The 26,528-nt window shown below is 36.9% G+C and overlaps 1 protein-coding gene across 4 annotated transcripts in view; it reads left to right on the forward strand.

Annotated features, from left to right (window-relative positions):
* Positions 1-26,528, forward strand: part of RFC1 (replication factor C subunit 1) — an 81,804-nt gene that overhangs the window by 25,345 nt on the left and 29,931 nt on the right. For 3 of the 4 annotated variants that reach the window (XM_082652971.1, XM_082652973.1, XM_082652972.1), the window contains exons 5-10: positions 17,508-17,749; positions 18,594-18,671; positions 21,967-22,044; positions 23,204-23,291; positions 24,352-24,626; positions 25,362-25,469. In XM_082652971.1, coding sequence (XP_082509097.1) covers positions 17,508-17,749; positions 18,594-18,671; positions 21,967-22,044; positions 23,204-23,291; positions 24,352-24,626; positions 25,362-25,469 — 869 coding nt within the window. Of the gene's footprint in view, positions 1-17,507; positions 17,750-18,591; positions 18,672-21,966; positions 22,045-23,203; positions 23,311-24,351; positions 24,627-25,361; positions 25,470-26,528 lie in introns of those variants that run through there. The other variant, XM_082652974.1, reaches the window with a different exon arrangement.

Here is a 26,528-nt window from a genome sequence, read left to right on the forward strand (position 1 = left end):
TGATTGCTAGTATTTAAGAGTGATTGCGAGTATTTAAGGTGGGAAGGAGAATAGAAAAATCATAATTGGGGAGGCTGAGGCATTTATGGTAATCTACGAGTGAAGTAATGAGAGTCTTAAAAGTTAGCAATAGTTAGGGACTGATCTATAAACATTTTGGGGATGAGTTATAGGTTAGGTTTTTGGATTACCTATGGGCTTCATTCAGCCATGCTATCTATGGTTTACTATTAGGATAATTAGAGAGCTGATGTTATTAGCATGCTTACATGTAAAATTTTTTTATTTTTTAACATCAGCTTTATTGAGATATAATTCACATACCATACAATTAACCTTTAATGGTTTTTTTAATATAATTAAAAATTTTTTATTTTATTTATTTATTTTTGACTGCGTTGGGTCTTTGCTGCTGCATGCGGGCTTTCTCTAGTTGCAGCGAGCAGGGGCTACTCTTGTTGTGGTACGCTGGCTTCTCATTGCAGTTGCTTCTCTTGTTGCGAAGCACGGGCTCTAGGCGCGCAGCGTCAGTAGTTGTGGGGCGTGGGCTCAATAGTTTTGGCTCGCGGGCTCTAGAGCAAAGGCTCAGTAGTTGTGGCGCACAGGCTTAGTTGCTCCGCAGCATGTGGGATCTTCCCGGACCAGGGCTCAAACCTGTGTCCCCTGCCGATTCTTAACCACTGAGCCACCAGGGAATCCCCACCTTTAATGTTTTAATGTTATTGGAATTTGCTTTCATGTATGGGCTGTTACTTGAGAGTATGAAGGTACTCATGGTAGATAAATTGGTCAGTAAGTAGGGAATGAAACAGGAAAGAAGTCCTTGAGTTGTAGAAGGAAGCTGAGACTGGAAGGTCAGAAGCCCTGCCTGGAGGGTACATCCTTAGTTCCCATCTAACAGCTGTGTGACTGGGCTAAAGGGCAGTGAGTCTGTCTCCCTTTCTGTAAAGTAGAAACACTAACTGAATAGGCTAGTTGGGAAAAAATGGGATGATGCATATGAAAGGGCCAGACCCAGTGCCTGAAACATAAATAACAGGCTGTCAAAAGGAAAAAATAAAAATGAAAGAAGCCCACAGATGAAGCTTTGTAGGCTCTCTGAAACATTTACATATTTGATAAAGTTGTTCAAATGACCAAAGAGAAAATCTAAGTGACATGAACATATTTTCTGGAAGCTGAGATAAATTTCTTCATTATGGCCTGTGGCAGATTGACTCTTGAACCTTTCTGTTCTGTTGCTAAATATCTGTTCAGGCACGTTGTGCAAATGCGCTCTTCCATTAAAAGGCTCCCTCTTACATCTGGCCACCTTTGTCAAGTTTTGAATATGTGGGAGGGATACTAAAACCAGTATGGTGATAGGTTTATTATGTAACTGAAGGTGGTGTGATCAAGCTTTCCAGTGACACCCTGAAAACGTCAAAGTTAGTGTGCAGACAGCGATGGCCTTCAACTGTGGATCAAGGCTATCGTTATCTTGTGATTTTAGGTACACAGAAGGGTCAAACAATTTAAGCTCTGATCACAGGTTTTCTTTAACATGGGACTGTTTATTTCAGACCAGGTATTTTCGAATGTTATTTTCTGAAAAGATAACTAACTATCATCTTATCTGAAATTTTTATGACCATTAGACAGTATTTATATCACCCTGCCAAGGGTATGTACATGTGAAAGTGAATGTTGTCATCTTGTCTTAGCAAAAATTCTTGGGGTACAGTATATCTATCTCATATGATGTTCAGTATTACATAGTATTCTGCTTTTTCCTGGATTTGAGATACAGGAAAGAAGTTAGCTGTTTTTTTGCCTGTTTTATCTTCTCATACTTTTTTATGCCTTGGAATGATAGGTGAATGGGAGAAAAGCCCTTTTCCTTCCCATCATAAAAGAGAATGAGACGGTTAAAAAGAAGTCTGCAATAAAATTAGCATAATAAAATCAGAAATATAATGAGTTTCACAAAAAGAAAAGTGCAGCTTCTTGAAATTAATAAACTAACTAGAAATTTCTTGACCATAAAATAATTCTTTTATTCTTTTTTTTAAAGCTAAAACTACATACAAAATTTCAATGCTGGTTATGAATAAGTATTCATATTGTAGAAATAAATATTTATCAGTATATTGGGACTTGCCTGGAGGTCCAGTGGTTAAGACTTCATGCTTCCAATTCTGGGGGCATGGGTTCGATCCTTGGTAAGGGGAACTAAGATCCCACATGCCACGTGGCCAAAAAAAAAAAAAAAAACCCACAACAACAATTTATCAGTATAAGGTTAAATAAAATATTTGTGGTAATAAAATTGTACTTTTTTTTTTTTTGGAGTTTGGAGCTTCTTGTGGAAAAGGATTATATGAGATGATTCAGTTTTAAAAACCTGTTAATTCCAAAAGAAACAATTTTCTTTACTATTCCATATTTTATCTTTTATAAACCAACTGTTTTTTTTCCTTACAGCATAGCATGCGTAGTGTTTAAGAACATGAGCTCTTGAGTAAAACCTCCTGCCTGGGTTAAACCTTCATTTACCTTTCCCTGTGTCTTAGTTTCCTTGTTTGTAAAATGGGGTATTACTAGTACCTACATCAGAGGCCTTTGTGCTTGATCAAATGAGATAATGCTTGAAAAGCAATTAAAATAGTGTCTGTCACATTACTGAAATGCTCAGTAAGTATTAACTGTTATTATTATATTTTGACTTGATCGTACACCTACATCTGCCTTTAAGATTATGCTAAAGACATTTGCTTTTGCTTAGATACTTAGGGCTTTTTTTGATTATATAACTGTGCTTTAGAAATTTAGAAATTGTATTTGGCCCACTTATGTTATAGATGTTCTTTGTCCAGTATGGGAACTACTACATGTGGCTGTTGAGCACTTGAAATATGATTAGCCCAAATTCAGAATGTTTTACTTGTGAAGTATAGATTTCAAAGACTTACTACAAAAAAAAAGGATAAATTATCTTATTAATAATTTTTTAGCATTGATTACATGTTTAAATAATAATCTGAATATGTTAGGATAAGTGAAATATATTATTAAAATTAATTTCATCTGTTTCTTTTTCCTTTTTAAAAAGGTGGCTTGCATTTTATTCCTGTTGCACAGTGCTTTATAAACAATGAGAAACATACTTAGGAAATAACCTTACTTTATTTATTTATTTTAAAATATTTATTTATTTATGTACTTTGGGTGTACTGGGTCTTAGTTGCTCCATGTGGGCTCTTAGTTGTGGCCTGTGGACTTCTTAGTTGTGGCATGCATGTGGAATCTAGTTCCCCGACTAGGGATCGAACCTGGGCCCCCTGTGTTGGGAGTGCAGAGTCTTACCCACTGGACCACCAAGGAAGTCTTGGAAATAACCTAACTTTAGAAAATAATCTACTAAGCAACTATACTCCAATAAAAATTAATTTAAAAAGTTAAAAAAGAAAAGAAAATAACCTACTTAACCTACTTCAGGTGCCTTTGGTTGTACTATTACACAGTTCTTTAGGCTATATTGTTATACAGATCTTTAGGCTTATCATTTAGCTCCATGACACACTTTTCATCATCACTTTGTTTGATTAAATTTGTCTTCTATTATGTATTGATTTTTTTAAAGATTTTTTTTGATGCGGACTATTTTTAAAGTCTTTGTTGGATTTGTTACAGTATTGCTTCGGTTTTATGTTTTGGTTTTTTGACCGCAAGGCATGTGAGATCTTAGCTCCCCGACCAGGGATCGAACCTGCACCCCCCTGCATTGGAAGGCAAAGTCTTAACCACTGGACTGCCAGGGAAGTCCCTTACTGATTTTTAAAGTACTTTAACTACATTAGTTTCTCATATTACAGGAAAAGGAAAAAAATCGCTTATACATATCTTCATAGCTAACCATTGACTGTAGTAAAATGTTCTTGTAGGTTGGTAAAAATCCAAATACTTGTTGTACTGGGTAAATATGTTTACTTTTAGTTGTTTAATGAAGTGAGAGACCTTGAGTTTTGTTTGACACAGGTGACCTTTTATTATGCGGTTTCATCAGGGGCTGCTTGTGTTTGGTTGAAAATGGTGGGGCTTTTCCCAATCTTGAGAATTGTTTATGACGGGTAATTTAAAAAAAGTTTTTATTGGTGTATAATTGATTTACAATGTTGTGTTAGTTTCACGTGTACAGCAAAGTGAATATATGCGCATATATATATGTCTCCACTCATTTTTAGATTCTTTTCCCATACAGGTCATAACAGAATATTGAGTCTAGTTCCCTGTGCTCTACAGTAGGTCCTTATTAGTTATCTCTTTTATACATAGTAGTGTGTACATGTCAATCCCTATCTCCCAATTTATTCCCTCCCCACTTCCCCCCTGGGTAACCATAAGTTTGTTTTCTACATCTGTGACTCTTTTTCTGTTTTGTAAATAAGTTCATCTGTACCATTTTTTTGGATTCCACATATAAGCAATATCTTGTGATATTTGTCTTTGTCTGATTTACTTCACTTAGTATGACAATCTCTGGGTCCATCCGTGTTGTGGCAAATGGCATTATTTCATTCTTTTTTATGGCTGCGTAGTATTCCATCATATATATGTACCACGTCTTTTTATCCACTCCTCTGTCAGTGGACATTTAGGTTGCTTCCATGTCTTGGCTATTGTAAATAATGGTGCAATGAACATTGGGGTGCATGCATCTTTTCAAATTATGGTTTTCTCCAGATATATGCCCAGGAGTGGGATTGCCAGATAATATGGTAGTTTTATATGTAATTTTTTAAGGAACCTCCTTACTGTTCTCCATAATGGTTGTACCAGTTTACATTCCCACCAACAGTGTAGGAGGGTTTCCTTTTCTCCACACTTTCTCCATCTCTCTACCCCCTCTTCAGCATTTGTTATTTGTAGACTTTTTTTTTTTTTTTTTTGCGGTACGCAGGCCTCTCACTGCTGTGGCCCCTCCTGTTGCGGAGCACAGGCTCCGGACGTGCAGGCTCAGCGGCCATGGCTCACCGGCCCAGCCGCTCCGTGGCATGTGGGGTCTTCCCAGACCGGGGCACGAACCCGTGTCCCCTGTGTCGGCAGGCGGACTCTCAACCACTGCGCCACCAGGGAAGCCCTATAGACTTTTTAATGATGGCTATTCTGACTGGTGTGAGGTGGTACCTCATTGTTGTTTTGATTTGCGTTTCTCTAGTAATTAGTGATGTTGAGCATCTTTTCATGTGATTTTTGGCCCTCTTTATGTCTTCTTTGGAGAAATGTCTATTTAGATCTTCTGCCGATGTTCTGATTGAGCTGTTTTTTTTTTTCTATATTGTATTAAAAAAAGTCCAAACAGGAGCTGTTTGTATATTTTGGAGATTAATCCCTTGTTCGTTGCTTCATTTACAAATATTTTCTCCCATTCTGTGGGTTGTTATGACCGGTAATTTTTATTGAGCATATAATTCCATAGGCTGATAGTGTTCTTGAAGTTATAATTATTTTGGGGACATTAAGTGGGAAAAAATTGGGAATGTGCTGTTCTCCAGGTTACCATGTAATATCAGTGACTTGTGACTCGGGAAAATAGCAGCAGAAAATATTATTGGGGAATGTGTGTGCTAATTTTTAGTGACATACAGCTTTGTGTACCAGATAAATAAGAATAGATTTCTGTATAGGATAGAGAACTTCTCTTAGATATTTTCAGGGAAACCCAGTGTGGCTGAGACAGAGAATTTCCTTGAAGTGAGAGGAAACCTAAGAACTGTGTATTATATTTCTTTCATTATACTTGTGCAAAAATTAATATGGATTTAAAATCAATATTAAAAAATTAATAATACTATTAATATTTATAGTTTTTATAAGACTATAAAAGAAACTAAGTTTAGATTTTTGAGGATGAGTATTTAGATTAATATTATTCAGAATTTCCTAAGTAACACATTCTCACTGAAAAAGAAACAATTCAGATAAAAAATGTTCCATTCCTTCATCCATCCCTTTTGCCTTACATAGCTATATAAATTTAAAAAATATATATATACACACATGTATATTTACATATATACACGTATTTGAGAGTGGCATCTTGTAACATTTCTGCAGCTTGCTTTTTCATAACTTAATGTCTCCTTCCCTTCCTCCTTCCTTCTCTCCTTTTCTCCCCTCCCTCCCTCCCCACCCCTCAGCCTCTCTCTCTTTTCAATACAGAAAGATTCCTATCTCATTCTTTTAAACTTCTGCATAGTGAATTTTAATGGTATGCATTTAATTTTTCTCATACTCTTATTTTGGATATTGGATTATTGATGTGAACATACTTGTTTATGCTTCATTGTAATAGAACATATTTAGCCATCAATAAGTGGACAATTCACAATGAAGAATATTATCACTTAAAAGAGAATAGAATTTCTTGAGGTTAAGTGGCATTTGTTTTAAGGGTGTAGTTTATTCACCTATATTATGAAGAATAGAAGGGGGTTCCACTTTGTGCTTCTCAGGTCCAGAAAAGGGACTTTATGTTTATCCTTATTAAATTTTTTTGCTGAAAATTTTTTTCTGAAACTCTTACGTTTTTATCTTGTTAGCTTCCAGGGTTTTGTATTCTGATTCTGTCATCTTTTTTTTTTTTTAATTTTACATTTGAATATTTTCATTTAACAATATTAAATTCTCACTGATTTATTTATTTAACAAACGCGATTGTTCACTGTTTGTGCCCAACAGCATACTGGACAATCTATGAAATAGATAAGAGAATAAAGTTCAGCCCTGTCTTCAAGGGCTTAAATTCTACTGGGGAGATAAGCCTTTTACATAAAAATTATAATACAAGGAAAGAATTAACAGTGATAAAAATATCTTCCAAGGATATTTGGGCATGAGAGAGGTAACTTTTATTTTGGAAGTTCAGGAAACATTTCCTGGGAGAGAGAGAAATTTGAGATAAACATCAAAGGTTTTGGTAGGATTTAACATGGAGATTTAGGTATTGTGTATACTAGAAAGGAGAATAATGTGAAGTTTGGAAATCAGTAGTGCTATTTCATGTGCATTATTCACTACTTTCTAACTTTATAGAAAGAGGAAAATCTACTTTAAAAAATTCAATTTATAAACTTTCACAGATTTACTTACACCAGATTAATACTACCTAGTATTGTATCGTACCTTGTATTTTCTTAATTACAGTATCATCTGTTTAGGAATCTCTTACTTTACTTGAAACCTCTGTGTCCATGTGAAAGGCAGGGAGAATTCGACCTTAATAATGTCAACCTAAATTTTGTCTTGTATACTATTATAAATTTTTTTCAAAACACTTTTATACTGACTTCATGGAATGGAATAACATTATTTATTATATGGCTTATATTTCCTATCTGTCTCATTTGATCTTCAAAACTACCTTATATCAGAGCTGACTTGCTTTAAGAAAACTTACTCTTAAAGAATCAATTTTCAATCTAAGGTTGCACAAAGCTTCAGTGTGAAAGAATCCTGTAGTTCTTTGGATGCCCCTCATCCACTTATTTTTTATATCATCTGATTTCATATCTTCTACAGATTTGATAAACCTATCTGTGTATTTCTTTCTGAATCATTAGTAAAACTGTTTAGTATTAAGGGACATGTAAAGAAACCTTTTTCAAAATTGACATGATCGAATATCAGCATCCTGGATACAGCTTTTCAGTTTCTTCTGAAGAGCTTTGCAATTAGTTATGAATCTCAGAAACCACTGTTGCGTATCTTGTATTTCTCCATCTTGCCATAAATCAGTGCTTCTTAATCAAGGGTGATTTTGCCTTGCAGCAAAAAATCTGGCATATCTGGAGTGCTATTTTTGGTCATCACAACTGGCGGATGCTGCGGCATCTAGTTGGTAGAGGCCAGAGTTGCTACTACACATCCTACAGTGCACCAGAGAGCCCCCTACAACAATTATTTGGCTCAAGATGTCAATAATGCAGAGGTTAAAAACCCTGCCGTAGCCTATCGGAAGACAATTTGGTAGATGCTTTGTTACAGTCCAGACATCCCTGTTTCTAATATTCATCTCATCTGCTAGTCCTAAAGAATAAATGATGGCTCAGGCCAGCATAGTTTAATCTCAGTGAATCTCTGTCTGCTTCTGTTAAATACTCTCTTTTTGGTTTTTGTTTGTTTTTTATTTTAATTTTTTATTGAAGTATAGTTGATTTATAATGTGTTAATTTCTGCTATACAGCAAAGTAATTCAGTTATACATATATGTACATTCTTTTTCATATTCTTTTCCATTATGGTTTATCACAGGATACTGAATATAGCTTACTGTGCTATACAGTAGGACATTGTTGTTTATCTATTCTATATATAATAGTTTGCATCTGCCAACCCCAAACTCCCGCTCCATCCCTCCCTCACCCCCCTCCCCCTTGGCAACAACAAGTCTGTTCTCTATGTCTGTGAGTCTGTTTCTGTTTTGTAGATGAGTTCATTTGTGTCATTTTAGATTCCACATATAAGTGGTATCATATGGTATTCATCTTTCTCTTTCTGACTTACTTCAGTTAGCATGATAATCTCTATTGCATCCATGTTGCTGCAAATGGCATTATTTCATTCTTTTTTATGGCTGAGTAGTATTCCATTGTGTATATGTACCACATCTTTATCCATTCATCTGTCGATGGACATTTAGTTTGTTTCCATGTCTTGGCTGTTGTGAATAGTGCTGCTGTGAACACTGGGGTGCATGTATCTTTCTGAATTATAGTTTTGTCAGATATATGCCCAGAAGTGGGATTGCTGGTTCATACGGTAGTTCTATTTTTAGTTTTCTGAGGAACCTCCATGCTGTTTTCCATAGTGGTTGCACCAACTTACATTCCCACCAATAGTGTAGAAGGGTTCCCTTTTCTCCACCCCCTCTTCAGAATTTGTTATTTGTTGACTTTTTAATGATGGCCATTCTAACTGGTGTGAGGTGATATCTCATTGTAGTTTTGATTTGCATTTCTCTAATAGCCATGTTGAGCATCTTTTCATGTGACTGTTGGCTATCTGTAAATACTCTCTTTTTGCCCTGCTCTTGATATTGTTGTGTAGAACTGTAACCAAACCTTTCTCCTTCTATATTTCTGTAGTTGGGGATCTGCCTTTCTCTTTTCGACAATTAGGACTCCACTTCTCCTCTTTAATCTTTAGAGACTTCTTCCATTTTATATGATGATTCAAGGTCACTGATATCCTTTAGCAAGTTCATTCCCAAATTCATTTTGACTGAAGCATCATTATAAGAGCTAGGTGCTTTCTTGTAGTCTTTTTTCCCTAGTTTGCTCTTCAGTCCCCTTTCAGTAGTGCATATTATGAGACCTGAAAAAAAATTCAGTGGCATATGAAGAAGGAGAACTGAAAAGGACATAGTGAATAATGAAGCACTAGAGTATCTGGAATGATTATTGAGTGTCTGAAACATCTTTGAAAATGAACAGACTGTTGTTTTCTGGTGACACATATTTTGTTGTCAGGTACTTGTGAAAGTATGAGAGATACAGGATTGTATTCGAGAATGCTAAGGAAGTAGGATTATGTTATGAAAATGTCATTAAGCACTAATGAAACAGTATACAGGTGATTTATACTTGGTCTTAGCATAGAAACCAGCATTGTTATGTCCTCTCATGTGCGGGGAAGTGGAATGTGAATGGAAGTGGTGAATCGCATTGCTGAACCACTCCCTTAACTCTTCCGGTCAGTCGAGTTTTCCTTCTGTTGCCGGTTTCATGCTTTAGAGTTGTAAGAAGCTCTGGATAATGTACCTGTGGCTAGTTGTCTAAGCCCTCCCTCCCCTAACCCTGAACCTCCTTTTTCTTTTCCTGTGAGATGCAGTGGAGATGGAGGAAGGAGGTGAGTAAGTAGTAAAATGTTCCACTTTCTTCTCCTGCATTGTTTTCTTAGTAATTGAAACCAGCTGTGACTTTCCATGGACTGTTCTTCCTGCTCTGGGGAGGACTCTATGTGGTAGATAACATCACAGCACAAGCCAGTACTTTTTTCTCTTAATGATAAATATCATTACTTAGCTACCTCACTAGACCTCACGAATTATTAAGTAATTTTATTCTTAAAATATAACTGACTCCATTTGATTCTAAGAGGATTTATTGGTAAAGAATCATGATATCTCTAAATTTCTTGATTAAGGATGAGCAGTTTCAGTTTTATTTCATTATACTGAAATATATCTGATTCACCACATAAATCATTCAGTGATTCACCCCAGAACGTCCGATTCTCACACCCCATAAGCGGTGCAAAGATGATATGTGTAGTTTCTTTTCCAACCACTTAATTAACAAATATTTATTGAAGACTTGGAATATGCATATGAACCTTTCTCTATGTCCACACCAAAATGACAGTTTGGATTTTTGACTCAAGGAAGTATTGAAAAGGAAGTTAGTAGAAAAAGGCTCTAAAGACTCAGATTCCCTTTTTAGTTTTTGACTTGTTGCAAAATAAATTATTTTTAATCTCTGTAACCAGATTCTCTAGGATGGTCTCCATTAATTTGGTTTCTGTGTATTTCACACTGAGGGAAAAAAATTAGAATCCCAAACTCTCAGCAGTAGGAACTTCAGAATTAGATTTTTTTAGAGACCTGCACATTATTTTCTTGCTCTTTCATTTGTTATCCTTTTAAATAAATGAATGTATCTAACTCAGAGTGGCAAAGCAATCTTCTCTTCCAGGCAATTCCTCTGCTGTATGTTGGATAATGCTAGTTTACGTGGTGATTCTTACCACATTTGAGGTTATGTTGTATATAAATAAAAATAAATGGTGTTTTTATAAGGAGTCAGATATCCTGGGGGGAGGTTCTAAGTGTTCCGTTGCCCATGATTTTCAACTAGGTCACAGAAATTTGACTTAGATCTATTTATCATTATTTTAAGTTAATGTGAAGAAGAGAACACAGTTTTGCCTTTGGCTTCTGACAAGGCAGAACAAATTTAGGCTCATTAGGAAACAAGAACAAATGTTAAAAAAGAAAAACAACCATAACTTTATTTGGGGTGTTTCATGTCTACACACTGTGTAGAATCGTAAAATATTTATTTTACATAAGGATGGTCACAGCCTTATAGTTACAGGTCCATGTAACTATAAGGACTGTGGAGAAGTTCACAAATCACAGGGCACTAAATAAGCATTAAATCAAGCAAGTCAATATTTTTTTTTCCTTTTTGCATAACTGTATTTCACTAGAATTGCTCCTGCTTTCCAAGGGGACTTGGAGAACCATTTATTTTGTGGTTAGTAGAGAACAAAGCACCTTGTATATAATTTTTGCTTAGTACAGTGAAAACATACTTGAAATTTCATGCAGAATATTTCCATATTTTTTCTTGAAACTTACATTTTTACTCAGTATTTATGAAAATGTTTATAAAGTTATGTCTGTGTTTAGATGTAGTATATTTTTGGGATCTGTAGCTTGAAGACATTGTTAACTTTAAACCCATTGTAAAAAGATCTCTAGTAGAGAAGGCTATGGAAAGAAGCTCTCTTTTAGGAGTGATGTTTAAGGCTAACCTAAAGAACAAAGTGATGCATTTTTGGTTTTTTGCCAGCTTATTTTTACTGTTTTCATAATTTTTTTTTGAGCTTTGAAATTTGGGCTTAATTTTTTATGACAGCATGAATTCATTGTATGACTAGATCACAATGTATATAGCCCTTCCAGTTTTAATTATTTTTGTTGCCTACGTTTTTAATGTTTTTAGTAGTGTGATGAATATATTTGTATATAAATGTTTGTCAGCACCTCTCATTATCTCTAAGAATTACTATGCTAAAGGTTATGAACTTCTTTAAGGTTCTAGATATATTTTGCCAAATTGCTTTCTAGAAAAGTCATACTGCTGGGTTGACCAAAAAGTTCGTTCGGGTTTTTCGTAAGATGTTATGGAAGAACCCAAACAAACTGTTTTGGCTAACCCAGTAGTTTACACTTTCATAGTTAGTGTTTATATTAGTACAGACTTATCACATTCTCATCAGTATTGAGTATAGTAGCTACAAAATCTATGTGACTATCCACAGATTTTTCACAATTATAGAAGGGAAAATCTTAAAAGAGTTTGTCTGGTCCAACATTTTGCAGAGGACAACGAATCCCAGATAATTAAAAAAATAACAATAGAAAGCCGAAGTCAGGTTAGCATTTTAGTTTTCTGGACTTCTGGTTCAGTATTGTTTTCACCAGAGAATACTGCTTTATTGTTTATTGAATGTTTATTATAACATGGCGAGGTACTATACTGGGCACTTTGATTTTTAAAAATCTAATCTTTCCAATAACCCAAGTGGTGAGTGGTTTGAAACTTTACCATTTGTAGGGAAGAGGAGCTAAAGAAGAGAACGAAGGCAGTCTTCAAACACTGAATGGGAAAAAAGATTAATTAGGGAAAATAGGTGGAATTCACAGGGAAGTGTTTTGGCTTAATGTAAGGAAGAACTTTTCTAAAGAATACAGTAGTGCTGTTCACCAAAGAAAGAGGAGGTCACGTTGAATTACACTGCTCCATTTTGAAAGTATTTAAGCCCAGTCTGCGTTTGCCAGGAATGTGGAAAATGGAATCCATGTATGGAATAAGAGAACTAGTTGACTAAAGATAATGCATTATAAAGAATGTGGTAGAGTACCTGGCATGGAGTTTAATGCTCAATAATGATAACTATTATAAACTAATTATATCATAAATTAGATAAAAAGATACCATGAAGTCCCTGAAGCTAGTGACAGAATAAGCAGAGATGCTAATAAATAATGAAAGAAGTAAGCAAAGAAAAATGGAGAGGAGGGAGAAGCTAAAGCCAAACCTCTTCTGTCTCAGAAAGCCAAGGGGACGGAGAGTTTCTAGGAGATAGTCAATTTGTTGTAAAATATTAGATGTAGGTTAAAAAGAAAGAGAAGTGTAATATACAGATAAAAAAGATACGATGAAAGAAATGAAAAATCACCCACAATCCCCTATCCAGAGATAAAAGTTGATAACATTTTATTCTTTTCAGATCTTTGAACATGAATTTAAAAGCATATCTATAAATATATAGATGGGTAGATTTAGATATATCACTAAACATCTTGTAATATCTCTTTTATCATTTAATACACATATGAATATCTTGATGTCAGTAAATATGGATATGCATTATAATTTTCTGTTGCTGCATAATTCATTACATGGTTGAACATAATAGTAGGTATTCAGGTTATTTGTTTTCTCACTTTATAAACAGTGTTCACTTATCTCTATCTTTGGTGCAACTGTCATAGTTGAGGCTGTCTTTTTTGCCTAAACTGTATTAGTCCCTTAATTTTTCCTTCATCTTTTCTTGCCCTCTTGCAGTCTGTTCTCCATACTTTTTTTTTGTTTTGTTTTTTGCGGTACGCGGGCCTCTCACTATTGTGGCCTCTCCTGTTGCAGAGCACAGGCTCCGGACGCGCAGGCTCAGTGGCCATGGCTCACAGGCCCAGCCGCTCCGCGGCATGTGGGATCTTCCCGGACCAGGGCACGAACCCGTGTCCCCTGCATTGGCAGGCGGACTCTCAACCACTGTGCCACCAGGGAAGCCCTCCATACTTTTGAATGGACAAATGCCATGATAAGCATTTTTGTACATATGTCTTTGTGTACGTGTTCATTTGTTTTGTTTTTTTTTTGGCCTCGGTGTGCAGCATGTGGGATCTTCGTTCCCAGACCAGGGATTGAACCTGTGCCCCCTGCAGTGGAAGCGCGGGGTCTTACCCACTGGACCACCATGGAAGTCCCTGTTTTTATTTATTTATTTTAAATTTTATTTATTTAACTTATTTATTTTTGGCTGCGTTGGGTCTTCGTTGCGGTGCGCGGGCTTCTCACTGCGGTGGCTTCTCTTTTTGCAGAGCCCTGGCTCTAAGCCCGTGGGCTTCAGTAGTTGTGGCTCGTGGGGTCTAGAGTGCAGGCTCGTTAGTTGTGGCGCACAGGCTTAGTTGCCCCTCTGCATCTTCCTGGACCAGGGCTCGAACCCGTGGCCCTGCATTGGCAGGTGGATTCCTAACCACTGCGCCACCAGGGAAGACCCCCTGTTTTGTTTTTAGACTAGTTAGTTAGAAGTGGAATTGCTGGGACTTTCCTGGTGGTCCAATGGGTAAGACTGTGCTTCCAATGCAGGGGGCCCGGGTTGGATCCCTGGTCAAGGAACTAGATGCCACATGCATGCTGCAACTAAAGATCCCGCGTGCCACCATGAAGATCCTGCATGCAGCAACTAAGACCCGGTGCGGCCAAAATTTAAAAAAATTAAAAAAAGAAGTGGAATGGCTGGGTCCAACTAATGGGTATGCATATGAGAGGTTTTGATACATGTTGCAAGATTGCCCCCCCATAAAGATTTTTTTAAATTTACTATTTAAAAATACTGTTGCCTATTGCGTATGTGAAGGTCCCATTTCCCTACACCCTTGCCAACAGTCTTTTTAATCTGATGGTCTTAGAAATTCTTGATCTCACTAGATTTCATGCTCATCTGTTACCTGTGAATATTTATGAGATTGCTGGAGAAAGCGTTAAGCTAGGGATTGCAAATATCTACAATACCATTGTTTCCCTTTCTGAGTCTATACCAGATATCAGTGATTGATCTAGTTTGAGTTAATTGCTTAAGGACAGTTACAATATTTTATATACTAAGGAAATTCTTGAGTGTAGGGGAAGAACTATAACAGAAAAACATAGTGGTTGACTTGGTCCATTCAGTTCTGGGATTTTCTGTCATACTGCTTGTACACATGTTACTGCTTTGGGCATTTTTAAAGTGAGGGAGAAACTAGTAGAAGACTGTCATTTTGCAGATACAATTTAATTTTGTCCTTTCTCCATTAAGGAAATCCTTTCTTCCCAGAAGTACAGTTGTTGAATTCAAAACAAACCAAGTAAAAATTATAAAATTTAATAAGCTCTCGATAAGATTGAAAGTCTTGTCTTGTATACACTAGATATGCTTTTAACTTTGCACTTACTGCCTAAGGAGATATATTGGATATCTATACTTAGGAGGTTCCAGTTTTGTAGCTTTCTTATTTTATTTTTATTAAAGCCAGGATATCAGCAATGTTATTATTATTTGTTAAAATAAATAAATTTATTTATTTATTTTTGGCTCCATTGGGTCTTCGTTGCTGCACGTGGGCTTTCTCTGTTCGTGGCGAGCGGGGGCTACTCTTCATTGCAGTGTGCGGGCTTCTCGTTGCAGTGGCTTCTCTTGTTGTGGAGCACGAGCTCTAGGTGCGCGGGCTTCAGTAGTTGTGGCTCGCGGGCTCTAGAGCGCAGGCTTAGTAGTTGTAGTGCACAGACTTAGTAGCTCCGTGGCATGTGGGATCTTCCCGGACCAGGAATTGAACCTGTGTCCCCTACATTGGCAGGAGGATTCTTAACCAGTGTGCCACCAGGGAAGTCCCAGCAATGTTAATTTTGTTTTGAATCTTCTTTTAAGGGCATTTCATATAATTTGTTTTGACTGCTAAGGTAGAATAGTTTGTTGTTGAATGCTACTGGTTTGGTTATCTACAGCTTAACTGTGTCTAGGGATTTAAAATAGACAAACCTTAAATTATAAAAAATTGGATTTCAGTAATATAACAATTCATTATGTTGTTATCTTAGAGAAGAGGGAAGGAGTTTCAGATTATATTCTCAGTGGTTACTAGGACTGTTATGAGTGATTTGCATGGCTATGGTACCTAAGTGGAATGGGGATAATGTCACTAGCCTTTGCAGAACCATCTGAAGCAGATGGCAGAGGCAGAGAAGGACTTGTCATGTAGGAAGAACAGATATATGAGTGACTAAACTTAGTCTGTTGACTCTTGTCAATACATGGATTGAACTCTGGTACGTGCATCAAGCCTTGGATGTGCTTAGAAAGATTGATGAATGAATTTTTAATTTAATCTTGAAGGTAGATTGGCTATAGTTGAAGATAAGAAAACAAGTATGCTTTAACTAAAATCTTTGGTTGCAGGTTAAGAAGAAAACCTAGCTTGTTGTAAGCAAAATGGAATTTATTAGAAGGCCATTGCTGAATGTCATTGAATGCAAAAATAAACCTTTAGCACCTTAGTTTAAACACATTAGTTCAGCAAACTGATCAAGGGTAAGATTCACCCCACCTTGTTCAGGTGCTCACTCCTGGTCCAGTTTGTGATGGCAAGGAATATGGAACCATCTAATAAATATATCTGTGGTTATTGGAGGCCCTTGGAGGGTGGAGTGGGGTGTAAGTCCTTAGGGAAAGTAGGCTTATAGTGAACTGTATGGACATCCTCAGAGGTGTCTACTCTGCTCTTGCTTTAAATAGTGGATTACTTTTTACATTTAGTACTCAGAAACCTGTAAGTTATTTATGCTTTGTAAAGTTTATAGTTTAATTTTAATATAAATATAATAATTAGAGAGTAAGGCTAAACCCTTTTTGATTTTTACATATCTTGGATACTTTTTTGTTTGCGATGGCAGCACCTAGGAACAGCACAGTGCTTGGCACGTATGACCCTTAGCAAACACTAGTAGTTGAATGAGTACTTGAGAGGAGGTAAGACCCATTCATGTGTGGCCTTGAACACCAAACTTGTAAAGTGAACTCTCCCTCCCCCACAGTGACCTGACCTAGTATTCACGGCTGCCTTTTAGATTTTTCTTTTTATTGGATTTCTTTTGTTATTAGGCCAAAGTAAAAAGATTTTTATCTTGTGAATCACTGAATCAAACAAAAAAGTTTACTGAGGCCCTTTTGAGGTGCATTTTTGGGGTCTTTAATTATCTATGCATTGTCATGAATGCTTAGAAAGACTTTTTTTTTTTTTTTTTTTTTTTTTTGTGGTACACAGGCCTCTCACTGATGTGGCCTCTCCCGTTGCGGAGCACAGGCTCTGGACGCGCAGGCTCAGCGGCCATGGCTCACGGGCCCAACCGCTCTGCGGCATGTGGGATCTTCCCAGACCGGGGCACGAACCCGTGTCCCCTGCATCGGCAGGCGGACTCTCAACCACTGCGCCACCAGGGAAGCCCCTGTCTTACTTTTCTTCATAGCACTTATAACTTGACAGTATATGTTTATTTATTTCTGTATCTGTTTCCTCTTCTAGGTTCCAAGCTCCATGATGGCAGGGATTTTGTCTTTTTTATTCGCTGCTCTATCCTCAGTGCCTAACACATAATAGATGCTCAGTAATTATTTGTTGAATACATGAGTAAATATACACGTTTGTGTACTCTGGGTAGTAATTGGGGGAGATGGTGTATTACAGACCTGGCACTGGTAAATGTGAGGATAACTGTTGAATTTAGGAGATAGGAAGAAAAGAAAATCATTAGCATCCCATAGCACTTGTATATTTTTTATAAAGTTGGTGGAAGTGGTTGCTTTTGTAATTAGAATTGATATTTTATCAAGCCATATTTGGTCATATTTCATTTAAGATGAAGAAGATGACTTTGTGTGTAAGAAGGCAGCCTCTAAATCAAAAGAGAATGGAGGATCTCCAAATAGTTATCTTGGAGCATCAAACATGAAAAAGAATGAAGAAAACACTAAGACACTAAACACCAAGAATAAGCCTTTGTCACCAATGAAGCTTACCCCCACATCAGTGCTTGATTATTTTGGAACTGCAAGTGTTCGAAGATCGGCTAAGAAGATGGTGGCAAGCAAAAGAAAAGAGGTGAGTGTTCTACAGGCAAGCAAGAATGTTCAGGATTTGTACCCGTTCAGTTATTAATAAGAGGTGAAATTGGATTTTATGAATAGACCAGCATTTTATTGATGAAAATAATTTTCCTATGATTATGGGTAAAATGTAATTGCTATTATGTTGGAGGACGACCAAGTTAGAATATCACACATTTAAGTTTTTAATATTTGAAAGTGAGAAAAGATCATTTAAATCATAAGAATAAATTGTGATTCTTAGAATTTAAATACTCAGAATGCAAACTCATTTTACCCTTGACCTCAGACAATATAATTGTTCCCAAATGAGGTCATGAACACATAACTTAGAATAGAGCCTCCCTATGCTATACTTGTGACCTACTCTATTTTGGCTGATGTTGGATTCATCTTTTCCTGGACATTTAGGAAACAAATACAGATAAGTTAGTGAAAGTAGTTCCCTGCGTGGAAGCCTGCCGAGCAGTGTGTGTGTTGATTTCATTAGTACCTCCATTAGACAGTGTAATCTTTCTCATGTGTTGGTGTGCCAATGTTCTGGACTACTTCTGAAGCGAAGACATTAGTCTCTAGGGTTTTTTTTGGGTACTTCTTTTGAACATTTCAATAGAATTAAGTGAGAATCATCTGTCTGTAGCATATTTGCTTGTTAAGAAATTGGATGTGGTCACGGAGTAGCCATGAACATAATTTTTTGGCTGGTGTGCATTGAGTCTGTTTCATAACTGGTACATTTATCTCTCATTGGTGTATTTATTTAGCTATAGTTAAGAAAAAGCACCTTACTTTGAACTTAAGGTTTATGCTGATCTTGCTTGATTTTCCTTGAAATATAGCCTTCACAAAATGCAGATGATTCCAGATTAAATGATGAAGCCATCGCCAAGCAATTGCAACTTGATGAAGATGCAGAGGTATTAGCATTTTCTTTAGATTTCATTAGCACCTTGATGTTGTCACTTGCTATTTAGTCTACCCAGGCAGGCAATTAAGATAGTTCTAGTTTCATTTTGGGTTGAGCCTCATTGTAAGAGTTATGTGTAAAATAAGTTAAAATCTAATACTATATGAAAATCTAAGTTTATATAAAAGATAAATGATGAGAGCAGGGGATAACTAAAGATCTATTATTAGATTTCTTTGAATGGAAGCCTCCTTTAGAATAGTTAAAATAATTTAACTTGGTCCTATCTCTTCTCTTTCCCCTCTGGGCAATCTCATCTACTCCTCTGGCTTTAAGTACTATGCATATGCTGGTGATCTCTAAATCTATCTTCAGTTCAGAGTGCCCTTTGTAGTGAACCTGTTATATTCATTCAGTAAGTATTTATCGAGCACTTACTGAGTGCGTGGCACACTTCTAGGTGTTAAGGATACTGAAATTAAAAAAAAAAAAGTCAGATCATTATAAATGCCACGAGGAAAAGTAAAGGAATAGATGTTTGGTGTGATCAGTGGGGTTATGAGTGTTCTATTTGAAATACAGGGGTTAGGAAAACCCCTCTGAGGAAGTGACATTGGGGCACATAATTCATGATAATGGTGAGCCATGGGGCTTCCTTCTACCTGGAGGAAGCTTTCCTCTAAACATAGAGAATAGCAGGTGTAAGCATCCTGAGGTAGAAATGTTTGAGTTTAATGAGTTTGGAAGAAATGGCCAGCAGCAAATCCTGTTATGTCATGACTGGTCTTTGGTACCTACCAGAAGGACTTGAGATGGTAAGGAGTTTGGATTTTAGTCTCTGTGAGATGAGAAGCCATTGGAGTATTGAATAGAGAAATGACATGACTTTTGATGGCTCTTAAAAGAAAATTATTCTGGCTGCTGTGAAGCTAAAGAAACCACGGTGGGCAAGAACAGAAGCAGATCATTTTGGAGACTGTTAGGGTAGGGGAGGTGAGAGAAGATGTTGGCTTGTACCAGGATGGGGGTAACGGAAGAGGTAGTGAGAAGTGGTCATCATCTGTATATGCTTTGAAGGTGCAACCTTCAAGTTGTTGCAGATAGACTGGACGTAAGGTATGAGGGAAATAGAAGATTTAAAGGTGACTCCATGTTTTTTGGCTTGAGCAGCTGGGTGAATGGTGATGTCACTTTTTTTTTTTTTTTTTTTTGCGGTACGCGGGCCTCTCACTGCTGTGGCCTCTCCCGTTGCGGAGCACAGGCTCCGGACATGCAGGCTCAGAGGCCATGGCTCACGGGCCCAGCCGCTCTGCGGCATGTGGGATCCTCCCAGACCGGGACACGAACCCGTGTCCCCCACATCGGCAGGCGGACTCTCAACCACTGCGCCACCAGCTAAGCCCTGGTGATATCATTTATTAAGACTGGAACACTGGTACAGGAAAATCAAGAATTCTGTTTCGCACATAAGTTTGAGATGCCGAATAGGCTTCCAAATGGATATGCAGAGTGGGTAGTTGGGTAGAATAATCTGGAGCTCAGGGGAGAGGTCTAAACTGAAGATGTTTATTTGGGATCATTAACATTTGAATGGTATTAAAACCAATGTAACTAGATGAGATCACGGGGAGAGAATGTAAACAGAAAAGAAGTCTCAGGATTGAGCTCTGGGGCACTGTTAACAATGAGAGGTCAGGAAGAGAAGGATGATCCAGCAGAGGAGATTTAAAGAAAGTGGCTAGTGAAGTAGGACAATAAGGAAAGCTTGGTATTTTATGTAAGCCAAGTGAAGAAGGTATTTCAAGGGGGAGTGTTGTCTCTGTCAGAGACTTTAGACCTTGGTACCTGCTCTTTGAACCCCCTTCCTGTTTATTAGCTTAAGTGCCACTTTCTCATATTCCCTAAACTATGTTAGAAATCCCTTCTGTATGCCCTGTAGCTACTATTAATGTTTATTTGTGTCTTCTTAAATTGCTATTTCACTGTCTTCCTGTCTGTAGACTTTAAACTCTACCTACCAGGGCTGTTTATGTCTCAACTATTGTGACATCAGTGTTCATCTTAGTGCTTGGCAAAGAAGAGGCTCTTTTTTTTTTTTAAACATCTTTATTGGAGTATAATTGCTTTACAATAGTGTGTTAGTTTCTGCTTTATAGCAAAGTGAATCAGCTATACTTATACAAAGAAGAGGCTCTTGATAACAATTGTTTTGAGAGAACAGTATTCTAGTCTTCTGAAATAGTAATACTGACTGTTCACGTTTTATTAATTTGGCAGTTTATAGTTTGTGTTTTCAAAATCTTTTTCCATCTTATTGACGACACTGAATTTTATAAACTACATACAGATATCCACATGACTCAGGGTAGGACAGATGGCCTAGGTAAAATCATGAAGTGATTTTTTTAGGGACCTGACTTCTTATCTGTCTGAAATACTGGAGGCTTACCCTGTCCTTTCCAAACCAGGTGTGGCAGTTTGTATCACAATCCTCTGTTTTCCCATTTCTATCACATCCTTTCAGAATCCTGTTTGGGTCCTGTTTCTCATATATAATGAGAAATACATTCTACTTCCACACGTTCTCTTCTGGAAGAGCTCCATTTTACTGAAAGTAAAAATATTTGGAAATAACAGCGAGGTGAATGTCTGCGTGTTACATTAGCATTTTAGGAAAACTTCTGATATAATGACTTAAATTTTCAAAAGTCAGGACAGATAAATTACTACTGTGTTGTACCCCTGAAACTAATATACTATTAAGTCTACTGTACTTCAATTAAAAAAAATATCAGAACAGATACATTTGAATTAGTAATTGAAAATAGAAGTTTGATGATATTAGTGATAGTTGCATTAGTATGTATCTTACTGTGTGTGCAAAGAAAGTATATAATTTTCTTGGTTTATAGATTCATTTCTTTGTGTGCCCCCCACGTCCCCCACATGGCTATTGTTTTTCTGTTAGGATAGTGATTCTCTCCTGAACTCTTTTTAGAGTTTAAAATAAATAGAGATGAGAGATCTGTAAGTGTTGCATTGGGACCATTAAGAAAAAGCTAAAGACTTGGAACTTTATGCTCAATTTATCTATCAGGCCTGCAAAACTAGAAATATATGTTCTGCAGTCTAATTTGGCTTCACGAAACAAACTTGTGATACTCAGCTATTAAGTGAAAAAATGTCCTAGTTACTTTCTGGGAAATGTTTTTCCAGTTTCTTTTAAGTATCATGAACCACACATTTTAAAACTTTTCATTTACAAAAAGAAAAAAAGCAGCTCACTGTGTTGACACTTTTTACAGCTAGAGAGACAACTGCATGAAGATGAAGAGTTTGCCAGAACATTAGCCTTGTTGGATGAAGAACCCAAGACCAAAAAGGTGGTGTTTTACCAGGCTGTTTGCACTCTGAATATACAGTACAGATCAGTGTGCCCTTTCAGACCTGTGTAGTCTAGGCTCTGGAGATATAACCATGAATAACTCTGCTAGAGAGAAGCTAAATTATTTTCATTTATAAAAATGTTTTTGGAGAAGCTTATTGAGAAACTTCTTCTTCCTAAAGGAAGGTTGATAGAGCCAAAGCCAACCAAAACCCTTCTTCACAAAACAACAAGTTGTAACTTTTACTTACTGTCTGTCACAAAGGGATTCTCATGTACTTGTTCAGAGAATAACATTTATAAAGATTCCAATGAATCTAAAGTTTAATAACTTTAATATTAATTACTGTCTTCTTAAAAACATAATTTTGCTGTTTCTAGTTAGCTAACTTTAAGATCTGTATTAGGACAGTCTCAAATAATAATGAGTGTATTTTTGGGACTCTCTAAAAGCATCAAGATTTTTTTCTTTAAGCACTTGATCTCCAAATAATTAGCCTTATTTCTGTTGAATCACATTCTGTTAATATTGTCATTATCAATACCTGACTAAAAGATTTTACAGCAGGCAGGTATAACACAATAGGGTATGGTGGGAACTCTGTCATTTGAAATGCCTTACTTCATCTAAAGGCATTTAAATTAGAATTATTTAAAAAATATGCTGTGTCATGCACCCCAGTTTGTGACCTCTTTGTAAAATGGAGAGTTTTGAAGGAGCAGTGAAGAGAATGGACATTTTTTTCTCTTGAGAAAATACTCTTTATTTTTCTTTTGATCTTTAGATTGTTTTTAATTTAGTCTTTTGGGTTTAGATTTTAGTTTTTAACTGCATAATGCTAACAATTTGAGACTGGAGATGAAACCAGCAGAAACAAGGCTTTCATTTTCAGACTCACAAGTGGGGAACAACTGGCATAATTTTTTATAGATGTATTTTTTATACCCTTTCATCTGTTTCCTCATCTGTAAAATTAAAAGTACTAAAACATGTTTCATTTGCCCCAGAAATTTTGTGTATAAATGAATGAAAATTTATTGTATTGTTCCTCTACTTTGGAAGACGACCCTTAATGTTTGGTTGATTTTAACAACATATTTTGTGGTAACAGTTTTCCTGTTATTTGTCACATTTGACACTTTTTACGTTTTCTTAGGCTCAAAAGGACCCAGGAGAGAGAGAGACGTTTTCATCTGTGCAAGCCAGTTTATGTAAAGCAGAAAAACCTAAATATCCTCATAAAGGTAAAACTAGCAGAAAAAAGTAAGCTGGAACATTTATCTTTATCGAAGAAAATTCATGTAATCATTTTTAAACGTTCTGTTGAGTAATTGCCTGGTATTCTTAGATAGATACTTCATAGGAGTACTGGAGCGTGTTCTACTTAGATACCTGGAAAGCTGTTTGGATATTAGTTGGTGTAGAATGCCTGTCTGCTCTGATTGCGAGAAATGTATCACAGCTCTTGGCTTCATGTTTATTTCCAAGTGTAGTGCAACTGTGTGGACTTCAATACATGAAGACAAAAGACTAGATGTTTCAGGCTCATAGAGTTGGCTCATAGTTATCCAGGTCATCTGAAGCTCTTCTGCTGGTTGTCTGTAGGTTTTAGGTTTTTTTTTTAGTGGTCCTGATATCTAACCATCTGTTAATATAGATGGGCTTAATCTTATAAGTATATCTGTTCATATAATTTTAGTCTTGAAATCCCAAGATTCTTTCAGACTTTATTACAAACAGAAATTTTTATGTGACATATTTTAATTAGCAACTTTTCTGTGTGAATTTCAGATCATTGACGTTTATCTGTGGGATAAAGTCCATGTTCTCAGATGTAGTTTACCATATTATTTCAATTAGTGAGTAATTTATATTGAAAAAGGCAGATCTCTTAATTTGAACTGGTTATACAAAGAAGTAATATACAGATGTTTAATTTTTTTTTTTTTTTTTGCGGTATGAGGGCCTCTCACTGTTGTGGCCTCTCCCGTTGCGGAGCACAGGCTCCGGACGCGCAGGCTCAGCGGCCATGGCTTATGGGCCCAGCCGCTCCGCGGTATGTGGGATCTTCCCGGACCAGGGCACGAACCCGTGTCCCCTGCATCGGCAGGCGGACCCCCAACCACTGCGCCACCAGGGAAGCCGCGAAGAACTAAAATCTTAATGTGCATGTTATGAAGTCACCATATGACGTTGTGTCCTACTAAGATTATTCAGTTGAAAAATGAAAAAATAATCTTGATATTGGGTATCATTTTCCAAAAACAACAATCATAATCTTTTCCTTCTTCCTAATAAAAACAGAACAATTTTCAGATGACAGAAAGAACTGCAGTCCTAAGAAGCAAACTAAATGTGAAAGTTCAAAAGAATCTCAGCAACATTCCAGGTCATCCACTCATAAAATAGGAGAAACTTCTTCTCCAAAAACCAGTTCCAAGCTGGCACCACTGAAAAAAAAAGAAGAAAGTTCTAATAAAGAAACACAGCCTATGGCCTCAAAAAGAAAAGAAAATGCCATTGAGTTGAAAGAGACAAGAACTCCTAAGAAAATCAAAAGTTCTCCAGCTAAAAAAGAGGTATAAGTTTTCTAAAAGCATATCATTTGGGGGCTGTGTGTTGATCTTGGTTTGGTTGTGTTCAAGTTTTATTTCTAACTTTATAAGTCATTACAGTACTTTTTTAAAAAAAAATAAATTTATTTATTTATTTTTAGCTGCGTTGGGTCTTCGTTGCTGCGCGCAGGCTTTCACTAGTTGTGGCGAGCAGGGGTTACTCTTCATTGCGGTGCGTGGGCTTCTCATTGCAGTGGCTTCTCTTGCTGCGGAGCACGGGCTCTAGGTGCACAGGCTTCAGTAGTTGTGGCACGTGGGCTCAGTAGTTGTGGCTCGCGGGCTGTAGAGCACAGGCTCAGTAGCTGTGGTGCATGGGCTTAGTTGCTCCACGGCATGTGGGATCTTCCCAGACCAGGGCTTGAACCTGTTTCCGCTGCATTGGCAGGCGGATTCTTAACCACTGTGCCACCCGGGAAGTCCCCCTTTTCGTTATTTTTGCTTGGGGCTGGCAACTTGGCTTATACACCCAATCTACCCTGAGGTACGTGCCTTTAGAGAGAGTCAAAAGGTTTGAGAAGGGCTGATGGCAGGGATGTTTATAAGCCAGGCACGTGTAAATTGGGGAGTACCTCTGTAGCTAAAATTGTTAATATCAGGACCAAACACTGAAGTGACTTAATGTTTATTTATTGATATGTATTTTTAATTTTACATTGAATTTGCATGACTTTATTCAATTTCCTCTCCCTCTCCCCAAAGTCTATAAGTCCTGAAGATTCTGAAAAGAGACGAACTAATTATCAAGCTTATCGAAGCTACTTAAATCGAGAAGGTCCCAAAGCTCTGGGCTCCAAAGAGATACCAAAGGTAAGAGTACTGAAAGGATATGTCATGGCCTCTGGCCTGTGGGTCCATGTATGTATTTACTATGTTTATAGTAGCAGAGAATTAATAATTAAAAATGAACAGAAAAGCCTTAGTCACCATCTTTACGAATTAGGAGATAGGCTACGGCAGTCACAAGATTAATGCTCTTTGCCTTCATGGTACTTATGGTCTAACTCAGGAAAGAGACATTAAGTAAATTATTATTTAATTATAATTGTGATATGTACCATAAGGGAACAATCCAAGATTCTTTTAGGGGGTGTAAGAGGAACCTGGCCCTAAGAAGAGTTGTAAGTGGGGGAAGAGTATGACCAGATTTGCATTTCAAGGAGAGCACTCTGGCTGCTGAATATAGAGTGCAGTGGAGGGGGAGGAATAAATATAGGGAGATCAATTAGGGGAGATGGTGAGAAATAATAGTGACTTGTCCAGGCTAGTAGCAGTGAAAGGGCTGAGAAGTGAAGTAGCTTCAATGGAAGAGGCAAAATCTGTAGGACTTGGCTCTCTTTGGCGCATGTCTTTTGTATTATCAAGTTAACTTTCCAATCAAGAGATTATGTGCTATTGCCTTTAAGTTGCTCGCAGGTTGTTAGATTTACTATCATAGGGGAAACAGCCAGAGAGAAGGGCAGGAGCTCAAACTTGTTTAGTTTTTTCAGAATTGAAACTTTCATTTTTTAACAGTAGCAAGATATTCTGTAGGTACATTGCATCTGGTTGTTAAAGTGTTACAAGTTAACTAGTAGTTTAAATATTAAAAAAAATGAGAATAGTATGAATGGATAATTTTAATACACTTTCCTAACCACGTTGGACGTATATTTTTTATTGCTGGTTTTATAAGTTTATTAAATGTTAACCTACATAAGAATTTCTCAGGATTTAATTTGTTCCTGCTTATTTGCTGTAAATTTCCTGTAAATTTTTTCATGCTGAGATTATTTATGATGTCAAATGAGAAAAATCAACTTCCTGCAGCTTTGATGCCAAATATTTCTTTGGAAAGCTGCCATGTAATTTCCTCTCTGCTTGAACACT

This window comes from Grampus griseus (assembly GCF_964374135.1).
Source record: "Grampus griseus genome assembly, chromosome: 4".
NCBI lineage: Eukaryota > Metazoa > Chordata > Mammalia > Artiodactyla > Delphinidae > Grampus > Grampus griseus.